The sequence below is a fragment of the Miniopterus schreibersii genome (genome assembly GCF_964146895.1).
Source record: "Miniopterus schreibersii genome assembly, chromosome: 3".
Lineage (NCBI taxonomy): Eukaryota > Metazoa > Chordata > Mammalia > Chiroptera > Miniopteridae > Miniopterus > Miniopterus schreibersii.
In genome coordinates, this window is record NC_138103.1 from 4,717,667 (window position 1) to 4,729,681 (window position 12,015).

General features: G+C 38.3%; 1 protein-coding gene across 1 annotated transcript in view; it reads right to left on the minus strand.

The window, feature by feature from the left end:
- Positions 1 to 12,015, minus strand: part of LOC308554460 (phospholipid-transporting ATPase ABCA3-like) — a gene marked incomplete at both ends in the record, with an annotated part of 195,441 nt that overhangs the window by 31,912 nt on the left and 151,514 nt on the right. The window contains one exon of the mRNA XM_081131700.1: positions 11,834 to 12,004. Coding sequence (XP_080987826.1) covers positions 11,834 to 12,004 — 171 coding nt within the window. The remainder of the gene's footprint in view (positions 1 to 11,833; positions 12,005 to 12,015) is intronic.

Here is a 12,015-nt window from a genome sequence, read left to right on the forward strand (position 1 = left end):
AGTGATTGTTCTGCTACACAAATACCATTTGAATAATAAATTTTGAAGGCTTATTTTCATGAGTATAATATGTGATAATCAAGTAGGTCTATGACTATTAATATATTAATTGATATGTTTCATAATTATTGCACATCATAAAAATACTCCTTAAATCCTGATAATTAGAGGAAAGTATTAAAGTGCAAATACTATTGAAAAAGATAATACGCTATGCTTTAAAACAGTAAAAATAATCATTATCTGATACTTCTTGAATTTTTTTTTTTTTTTTAAGAATAGTTTATTGATTTTTAGAGAGCAGAAGGGAGAGGGAGAGAGAAAGAGAAACATTGATGTGAGAGCGAGTGAACCCCCATTGACCAGGAATTGAACTGGGAACCCTTCTGTGCACAGAATGACGCCCAACCAACTGAACCACACCAGCCAAAACCTGAACTTTCTTGAGAAGAAATTTGAGTAAAAAGCACAGAATTCTTGTTATAATAGAATTACAAATGCCCTTTATTTTTTTTAAAAAAATCAGGATGTTTTTAAATTTACAAAAAATGTTTTTGAAGGGAGTACAGAGAAATCCACATACCTTACATCCAGTTTCTCTTATTACTAACAACATACAGTGACTGGTGTGGTACATGTTACAATTAATGAACACATATTAATACATCGTTATTAACTAAAGTCCCTAATTTATTTGAACATTCTAGTTTTTTAAAAAATGTAATGTTCTTGGCCCTGGACAGGTAGCTCATCATCTTGATACGCCAAGGCTGCAGGTTCAATTCCCAGTAAGGGCTCATACAAAAATCACCCAGTGAGTGCATAAGTAAGTGGAACAACAAATCTCTCTCTTGTTCCATAATCCAATCCAGACGACTACAGTTAGTAGTCATGATTCCTTAGGTACTTTTTGGTTGTGACAGCATCTCAAATTTTCCTTATTTCTGATGACACTGACAGCTTTGAGTAGTACCGGTCAGGCACTTTGTAGGATGTTCCTCAATTGAGATCTATTTTTTTTTCTTTCCATAATTAGACAAGTCTAATGGGTTCATGGGATTTGGGGAGGAAGATAAAAGAAGTGCCATTTTTATATCATCAAAAAAAGTTCATACTATCAATATGATTTATCACTGCTGATGTTGACCTTCATCACCTGATTGAGAAAGGTTATCAGCTTTCTCTGCTCTGAAGGTACTCCTTTCACTCCCTTTCCATACTTTATAATCTTTGGAAGCAAGTCATAATGTACCTACCACACACAGTGGTGGGAAGCTATGCTCTACCTCCTTGAGGCTGGAGTAGCTATAGAAATTGTTTAAAATTCTAAGGGAGATTTTTTCACTATTTATTTAGTCATTTCTTTACAACAAAATAGACTCATTTAATTTATACTTTGGGCTACAACCCAACACTACTTTATTTTGTTGCTCAAATTGTCCCACCTTTGGCTATTGAACTCTTTTTGAAGAATCGTTTTATAACTGTTTGTAGTTGATACATAAAAATGCAATTGAATGTTATGTTGGTATTTATTTTGCATTTGTTAATCACATTCAATTCTTATAAAGTCTAACGATTTATCAGGGCATTCTTTTAGATTTCTGAGTATTCTATCAAATCTAGTATTATTTTACCTTTTCCATTTCTCATACTTTAAAATTATTCTTTAAAAAGAATTCAAACAAGATTATACGCCACATATGCATACATTTCAAGCATAATATCAAAATGGAATCTATAAAACCAGCCCGCAAATTAAAATTTTAAAAATACTTATATGTTCCTTCACTTTTCCATCATCCAGAAGCAAACACTATGTGTTCCGAGTTCTTATTTTATTTAAATGCAAGTAAACAACTACACATACATATATATATGTGTGTGTGTATATATACATATATTCTGTAAGTAATATTTTAATTTTAAAATTAGATCTTCATAGAAATAGTATAATACTCTATGTAGTTTTCTGGAACTCCATGTTGCTATTTTCTTCTGGTCATTTTATTCCAAAAAAAACCCAACCACCATTAAAACTTTACAATTTGGAGAGAAACAAGAAGGCGGCGCAGGTAACAGCTGCACCCGCCGCCTCCCGCAACCTCATCAAAATTACAACTAAAATACAGAACCACCGTCACTCAGAGCCTCCTGAGATCCAGCTGCACAGAAGCCTCACAACCAGGGAGCTGAGGAAGCATCCAGAGCGGGAGGAGGGGCGGAGACGCGTGTGGGTCGGGGCTGAATCAAAGAGACGCGGCTGCGGGCCCACACCTGGTGCCTCGGGTCAAACCCAGGAGGAATCTCAGGGTGGAGGTTTCCCCAAGGAGGGAGGGGTCCCAGCCCCACAGCAGCCCCCAGCCCAGGGCTCCAGGCCAGGAAGAGACGGCCCCACAACTCCGGCTGTGAAACCAGTGGGGACTGTCCCTGAGGGTCTCGGAGGCTGCGGGAGCCCCAGCAGCTCCTCTAAAGGGCCGCGCACGGACTCACTCGGACGCTCCCTCTGAGCCCAGCGCCGGGCAGCAGCCTGAAGGGACCCGGGACACTCGGGGAGGAACTAACCTGCCTGAGATCCGGGCGAGAGGCGGAGGGCGGCTTCCTCCCAGGCAGAAGGGCTGGCGGAGGCCATGGCTCCTGTGGCGAGTCCTCCCCGCACAGCCCGCAGGCAGGCGCCATATTTGAATCGCCAGCACCTGACTCTCACCTTTGGCCCCGCCCCGTGATTCCCGGAGGCCCCGCCCCTCCCCACCTGCAGCTCATCCAGGCCATTTCCAGCGGCTTTTCTGTGCAAGTGGCCTCTCGAGCCTCATGCTTAGGACTTTCCTAAAATCTCTCAAACAAGCAGCAGCGGGCCCCAAATGGCTTGATAAGTGGCCCCAGGCCTGGCACTAGCGGCAGCTGCATTGGCTCATAGCTTGGCCTCTCCTGGGCCCTCCAAGCCCAGCACAAGTAGCAGCCAACTACGGTTTGCTGGGTAGCTCATGCTGGGGGGCCCTGGGCAAGGCACTGGCAGAGGCTGACTTTGCACCTCCCGGGAGGCCCCAGAGACAGTGCACCTGGTGGTCAGATTTGACCACGCCGGATTACAACCCTACCACATCCACGAGGGACACAGTCAATGGATGCACCTGGTGAACAACAAAGCTCCACTGAAGTAAATCCTGCTCCACAGGGGTGTCTCCAGCACAGCAGCTCTTTGGCTGTAGTTGCAGCTGGTCCTCACAGATGATTGGCTTGGGGGTCAATTCCTCCCAGTGATGCCAACAGGACAGTGCACACAGCCCACACAGGGGAGCACCTAGAAGACCCAGCTCAGGTGACTGGGGAGGCTGAGCCACTGGACCCTACAGGACACCTACTACACAGCCACTTTACAAATTTCAGGAGACATAACAGCTCTACCTAATACATAGAAACAAACACAGGAAGCAGCAAAAATGTGGAGGCAAAGAAATATGTCACAAAGGAAAGAACAGAAGAAATCTCTAGAAGAGGAACTAAATGAAATAGATCCAAGCAAGCTAACAGATACAGAGTTCAGAATTTTGTTTATAAGGATGTTTAAGCAGACTATTAGGGAAATAACAGAAAATCAATCACATAATAAAGTACCAATTTGAAATGAAGGCTACATGAACTGAAATGAAGAATAATTTACAGGGAGTAAACAGTAGAGTAGAGGACGCTGAGAATCAAATCAGCAATTTGAAACATGAGGAAACAAAAACACCCAACCAGAAGAGCAAAGAGAAAAAAGAATCCAGAAATATGAAGATAGTATAAGGAGCCTCTGGGACAACTTCAGAAGGCCCATCATTCGTATTACTTGGGTTCCACAAGGGGAAGAAAGAAAGCAAGAAATCAAAAACCTATTTGAAAAAATAGTTACAGAAAACTTCCCCTACCTGGGGAAAGAAATAGACTTACAAGTCCACAAAGCACAGAGGGTGTCAAACAAGAGGAACCCAAAGAGGCCCACAGCAAGACACATCATAATTAAAATGCCAAAGGTTAAAGACAAAGAGAGAATCTTAAAAGCAGCGAGAGAAAAGCAATTAGTTACCTACAAGGGAGCACCCATACGACTGTCAGCTGATTTCTTGACAGAAACCTTGCAGGCCAGAAGGGAGTGGTAAGAAATATTCAAAGTGATGAAAAACAAGGACCTACAACCAAGATTGCTCTACCCAGCAAAGCTATCATTTAGAGCTGAAGGTCAGATAAAGAGCTTCACAGATAAAAAGCTAAAGGAGTTCATCACCACCAGACCAGCACTACAGGAAATGTTGAAGGGTCTTCTCTAAGAAGAAGCTAATGAACAAAAGAATCTGATGAACTAAATAGATCCAGAGACATTGACTCAGGCAACAGACGATCCTATTTCAGAGGGAAGAGGGAAGGGGGGTGGAGGGTGGAAAGAGAGTAACCAAAGAAGTTATATACATATATGCATAACCCATGGACACAGTCAATAATGGGGTGAACGCCTGCGGACGGGGTGGGAGCGAGGTGGAGGGGGTCAATTGGGGGAAAAAATGAAACACCTGTAATATTCTCAACAATAAAGATAAATTAAAAACAAACAAACAAACAAAATTTATTTTTCAACCACACTTGACATTCAATATTATTTTGGATTAGTTTTGAGTGTATAGCATGGTGATTAGTATCCATGTGGCACCATACATAGTTATTACAATATTATTGACTATATTCCTTATGTTGTACTTACATCCCCTGACTATTTTGTAACTACCAATTTGTACTTCTTAGTCCCTTCACCATTTTCACCCAGCTCCCAAATCCACTTCCCTCTGGTAACCATCAGTCTGTTCTCTGTGTCTGAGTCTGTTTCAATTATGTTTGTTTTGTTCTTTAGATTACACATATAAGTAAAATCATATCATATTTGTCTTTTTCTGTCTGACTTTTTCACTTAGCATAATATCCTTATGTCCATCCATGTTGTCACAAATGGTAAGATTTCATTCCTTTCTATGGCTGAGTAATATTTCACTGTATATATGTACCACCACATTTTTATCCACTGGTCTACTTATGGGCACTTGAGTTGCTTCTAGATCATGGCTATTGTAAATAAGGATGCAATGTACATAGGGGTGCATATATTCTGCTGAATCAGTGTTTTGGGTTTCTTTGTATATGTACTCAGAAGTGGAATTGCTGGCTCATAAAGCAGTTCCACTTTTACTTTTTTGAGGACCCTCCATACTGTTTTCTACAGTGGTTGCACCGGTGTGCATTCCCACCAACAGTGCATGAAGTTCCTTTTCCTCCACATCCACACAGGCAGTTGGTGGTGGTGGATTTATTGATGGTAGCCACTCTGACAGGTGTTAGATGATATCTCATTTTGGTTTTAATTTGCATTGCTCTGACAATTAGTGACATTGCGCATCTATTCATATGCATGTTGACCATCTGTGTGTCCTCTGGAGAAGTGTCTATTTAGGTCCTATGCCCATTTTTATATTGGATTTTTTTATGGTGTTGAGTATTAGGTTTTGTTTTTTTTAACATACATTTTGGATATCAACCCCTTATCAGGTGTATCATTGGCAAATATCTTCTCCCCTTCAGTCAGTTGACTTTTCATTTTGTTGGTGACTTTCTTTGCCATGCAAAGTCCCTTTAACTTCATGTAGTCCCATTGTTTTTTTTTTTCTTTTATTTTTCTCTCACCTGAGGAGATGTATCAGAAAAAAATACTGCTAAGAAAAGTGACTGAGATTTTACTGCCTGTTTTTACTTTTAGGATTTTTATGGTTTTGAGTCTTACATTTCAGTCTTTCATTCATTTTGAATTTATTGTTGTGTATAGTATAAGAAGGTGATCTAGTTTCATTTTTTTTGCACATATTTGTCCAACTTTTCCAACACCATTAATTGAATGAATTGTCTTTACTTCATTGTATGTTCTTGCCTCCTTTGTGCAATATTAATTGACCATATAGGTATGGGCTTGTTATTGGGCTATTATATTCCACTGATTTATGTGTCTGTTTTTATGCCAGCACCATGCTGTTTTGATTACTTTATCCTTGTAGTATAGTTTTATATCAGGTGGCATGATAACTACAACTATGTTCCCCTTTTTCAAGATTGCTGAGGCTATTGAGGGACTTTTGTGGTTCCATACAAATTTTTGGAATATTTGTTCTAGTTCTGTGAAATATACCATTGGTATTTTGATAGGAATTGCATTGAATCTATAGATTCCTTTGGGAAGCATGGACATTGTAATTATGTTCATTCTTTCCATCCAAGAGCATGGTATATGCTTCCATTTATTTGAAACTTCTTCAATTTTTTTCTTCAATGTCTTATAATTTTCTGAGTATAGGCTTTTAAAAATCTCCTTGGTTTAGTTTATTTCTATGTATTTTATTTTTTTATGCAATTTTTTGATGAGATTTTTTTAAGTTTCCATTTCTGATAGTTCATTTTTGGTGTATAAATTGCAACCAATTTCTGAATATTTACTTTGTATCCTGCTATTTACTGAATTAATTGGTGGAATCTTTAGAGTTCTCTATATACAGTGTCATCTGCAAATAATGACAGTTTTATGTCTTTCTTTCCAACTTAAATGCCTTTTATTTCTTCTTCTTATCTGATTGCTGTGGCTAGGATTTCCAGTACTATGTTGAATAGGAGTGCTGAAAGTGGACATCCCTGACTTGTACCTGATCTTAAGGATAAACTTTTACTTTATCCCCGGTGAGTACAAAGTTAGCTATGGGTTTATTATATTGAGGTATGTTTCCTCTCTTTGCACTTTGCTAGGAGTTTTTATCATAAATGGGTGGTAGATTTTGTCAAATGATTTTTCTACATCTATTGATATAATCATATGATTTTTATCCTTCATTTTGTTTACGTAATGAATCATGTTAATTGATTTGTGGACACTGTACCAACCTAGCATCCCAGGAATAAATCCTACTTGATCATGGTATATGAATTTTTTAATGTATTGCTGAATACCTGTTGCTAATATTTTGTTGAGAATTTTAGTATCTGTGTTCATCAGGGATATTGCTCTCTAATTCTATTTCTTTGTAGTGTCTTTATCTGGTTTTGGAATTAAGATAATGCTGGCCTTGTATAAAGAACTTGGAAGTGTCCTCTTGGATTTTTTTGAATAGTTTGATGAGGGTAGGTGTTAGTTCTTCTTTGAATATTTGGTAAAACTCCCCTATGAAGCTATCCAGGCCAGGGCTTTTTTGTGCTGGGAGTTTTTTAAACTACTGCTTCAATTTCATCAGCTGTTATTGGCCTACTCAGGTTTTCTGATTCTTCCTGATTTAGTTTTGGAAGATTGTATTTTTCTAGGAATTTATCCTTTTCTTCCTGATTGTCCAGATTGTTCATAGTATTTTCTTACCATCTTTTATACTGCTGTAGTGTCGGTTGTTACTTCACCTCTTTTGTTTCTGATTTCATTTATTTGGGTCTGCTCTCTTTATTTCGTGATGAGTTTGGCTAAAAGTTATCCAAAGATAATCAGTGTTGTTTATCTTTTCAAAGAACCAACTCTTGGTTTCATCGATCTTTTCCATTTATTTAGGCTCTCATCTTTATATTTCCTTTCTTCTACTTACCCTGGACCTTCTTTTGCTCTTTCTAATTCTTTAAATTGTAGGGTTATATAGTTTATTAGAAATTTTTCTTGTTCATTGAGGTAGGCTTGTAGTGCTATGAACTTCCTTCTCAGGACTGCTTTTGCTGTGTCCCATAGATTTTGGGTTGTTGTGTGTTCATTTTCATTGTTTCCAGGAAGTTTTTGATTTCTTTCTTGATCTCTTTGGTAACCCATTCATTGTTTAATAATATGCTACTTAGCCTCCAAGTGTCTAAATGTTTTGGGTGTTTTTATTGTAGTCTATTTCTAGTTTCATGCCATTGTGATCTGAGACGATGATTAATATTTCAATCTTCTTGAATTTGTAGACTTGCTTCGTGTTCTAACACGTGGTCTATCTTTGAGAATGTCCCATGTGCACTTCAGAACAATGTATATTCTGCAACTTTGGGATGAAATGTTCTGGAAATATCAATTAAATCCATTTAATGTAGTGTGTAGTTTAGGGTTGCTGTTTCCTTGTTGATTTTTTGCCTAGAATATCTGTCTAGTGATGTCAGTGGAGTGTTAAGGTCACTTACTAGGATTGTATTGCTGTTGACTTCTCCCTTAAACTCCGCCAGAAGTTTTTAAAACAATATATTTTGGTGCTCCTATATTGGGTGCATATATTTTTACCAGGGTTATATCCTCTTGTGTATTTATCCCTTTAGTATTATGAAGTGGACTTCATTGTCTCTTGTTATGGCCTTCATTTTGAAGGCTATTTTGTCAGATATGGGTATTGCTACCCCAGCTTTTCTTTTTTCATTTCCACCTGTGAGGAAATTTTTTTCCCCATCCCTTCACTCTCATCCTGTGTGAGTCTTTTGTTCTGAGGTGGGTATCTTGTAGACAGCATATATAATGGTCATGTTTTCTTATCCATTCAGCTACCCTCTGTCTTTTTATTGGAGCATTTAAGCCATTTACATAAGGTTATTATTGATAGTTACATATTTGTTGCCATTTTTACTCTTTATGCCTGTTTCCTCCCTTTCTCTCTCTCACTCTGCCCTCTCCTTCTTCCCCCCCCCCCCACTTTCTCCTCCTCTTCCTTCTCATTCTCCTCCTCCCAGCACCTTTAGCATTTCTTCAGTGCTGGTTTGGTGGTGATAAACTCCTTTAGCTTTTTTTTTTTTTTGGTCTGGGAAGCTCTTTATTTCACCATCTATTTTGAGTGATAGCCTTGCTAGATAGAGTAGTCTTGGATTCAGTCCCTTGCTTTTCATTACGTTGAATACCTCATGCCACTCCCCTTTGGCCTAAAGTGTTCCTATTGAGACATCTGCTGACAGTCTAATGGGAGCTCCCTTGTAGGTAACTTTCTGTCTCTCTTTTGCTACCTTTAAGATTCTTTCTTTGTCTTTAATGTTTGCAATTTTAAATATGATGTGTCTAGGTGTGAGTATTCTTGGGTTCATCTTGATTGGGGCTCTCTGTGTTTCCTGGACTTGTGTGACTTTTGCTTTACCAGATTAGGGAAGTTTTCTGTCATTATTTCTTCAAACAGGTTCTCTATTCTTTGCTCAGATTCTTCTCCTTCTAGTACCCCTATGATGTAGATGTTTTTACATCTCATGTTGTCCCAAAGCTCCTTTAAACTCTCCTTCTGCTTTTTATTATTTTTTTCCAATTACTGCTCTGATTGGGTGTTTTTTTCTACCTTGCCTTCTGTTTTAAAAAAATTTTATATGTTTTTATTGATTTCAGAGAGAGGAAGGGAGAGGGAGAGATATAGATACATCAATGATAGGAGAAAGTCATTGATCGGCTGCCTCCTGCATGTCCCCTACTGGGGATCCAGCCAGCAACCTGGTCATGTGTCCTGACCAGAAATTGAACTGTGACCTAATGGCTTATAGGTCAATGTTTAACCACTGAGCCATGCTGGCAGAGCTCTACTTCATCTTCCAATTTGCTGATTTGGTCCTTAGCTTCTTCCAGTTTACTGTGGATTCCTTCCAGGGTATTCTTTATTTTAATTATGTCATTCTTAATTTTGATTGATTCTTATTAATGGTTTCTATCTCTTCTTTCATGCTGGTGCAGTTCTCATTGTTTCTTATAGATCTCATTAAGTTGCTTCTAGTTATCACTGTGTTGTTTGAGCACCCTTATAAACATTGTTTCGAATTCTTTATCAACAAATTGCTTGCCTCCATTTCATGTAGCTCCTTTTCTGGTGATTCCTCTTCTTTCATTTGAGAGTTGTTGTTTTTTCTCCCCATTTTAGCAGTTGATTGTTCTGGGCACAGGGTTAGGCAGGCCAGGTCATAGAAGCAGGTCAGTGTGTCTAGCGGTGACAGGTCTTGCCTGGTTGCAGCAGGGGGTCCAATCTTCTGGTGGTGCCTGGTTCATTGTGCCTGGTTGTGGAGGCAGGTCTGTGTGTCCAGCTCCTCAAAGCAGCAGGGCCATGTGTCTGGGGGTGTCTGGTCCCAGTGGTGGGGCTGTGTGAGCCTATCTGTTGCCTAAGGGTGCTGGGTCATGAACGTTACCCACAGACTCCTCTAATTCCACTTTGAACCCAGTAGGGGATGAGGGTAACTTCTGCTGCTATCTTGGATATCCCCTCCATGTTTTCATTAAAAATTTTTTTCTAGCATAAAGTGAAATTGAATAGTATAATAAAGGCCATTTCCTCTACCTAGTATCAACTGTTAACCTTTAGCCTTATTTGCCCCCCACCTCACCCCCACCATAGGTATATTTTAATTGATTTTGTGGTTAATAGATTATTTCCTTTTTGTTTTTTTTTAGATTATTTTCTTATAATTGTTGTTTACATTTGTATAGCTGTCTTGTCACACTAGCTTTGTATGACTATTGGTTATCTCTTTCTGTTGTTAATTGTTGTGAGTTTTAATGAATAATCAAAGCAGTAATTTTATGGGGTGGTGATGGCTTTAGGATGATTACTTGATTGTTTACTATATGAAAGCTATCTCTGTTGGTAAGGCAAAATATAATTTCTTTAATAAATGTTTTTCTGTTAGTGGTGGTGTGGATACAATTTTCTGATTCCCCCTTAACCCTCTGTTTCTGCCATACTTTTAACGTATGCTGTTGTTTCCTTCTTTTTATACAACATCAGGCCTCTAAGGGATTGTTCTGTCTTCCAAGTTGCTCTTCTCAAAAGTGTTGCCTTCCCAAGATGAGAATTCTCCAAAAGCACAGAGACATCAAATCACAGAAGCAAGAAATCCAGAGAATTGAATCCAGAAAAATACAAACCTCCCAAGCCCCAGTGAGATATATCCTAGAAATTAAAAGATGACAGGCTAGCGATAAATGATTTAAGAATGCATCTTTTGGTGTTAAAAAATTAATCTCCTGAAATGGAGAATGTGGAAGAAAATAATAACTTCAACTAATATTTTAGAAAACAAACATACAATAGAAAGAATCAATAAATGTGAAAGTTTGTTTTTTGAAAGGACTAATATAATTGATAAAGTTCTGGTAAGATTTATCAGGAAAAAATTACAGGTGGAAAGATTAGGAATGTCACAACTGTAAATGGTGATATCATTACTAAAACTTATAGATGTTAAATATATCATAATATATTATGAACAAATTTACTCCAATAAGTTTAAAAATGTAGGTAAAATAAAATGATCCTAGAAAAATTTTATTAACCTCTCTCCCCAAATTATTAATAGGATACCCAAATAATTCATTCCTTCAAATAAGTTGTTTGTAGATTAGTGTGTGATTCTGAGCGGTGATGGTGTTGGGGGAATACAAGTAAATACAATACAATACAAAGCCTTCCCCTTGAGGTCTTTCACATAGAGGAAGTACATCACACAAGGAAAGAACAAAAGTTTTGAGTCCCAGTTCTGATCCATGAAAGCTGTGTAAGATCAGGCACAAGCACTTTCCTCAAAATGAGTTTTAAAAAGATAGCTTAAGTTTGTGAAGATTTAAAATAATGTATGTAAAGTTACTAGGTGGTTGATTATTAGTGGCTCTTAGTTCTGTATCTAATGACAACTTTAAACTTACCTTAGATTTGCTTTTGAGGCTTATTATATTTACACAGTTTTCCCCAGCCTTGTAAAATGACCTGCGTACTTGTGGCCTGACTCTCTCCTTCGAAATAAGGGGAGATTCCCAATGTCTCATGGGCTGACCCTGAGGCTAATTTCCTAGAGACTTAGGGGCTCCCGAGATACTTACTTTTTTTAGCACAGTGCAAGTCCTCAGCAGTCTCTCCCGCAAGGCACCATGGTTTCACCATGTAGAAAGCATAATAGTCACTGATACACTTTGCCAAGTTGTAATTGGGAAGGAGTAGTAATGACCTAAGTGTGAAGGTCCTGGTGGTATTTGATAGCTTACGTTCAGCTTCTAAAAAGATG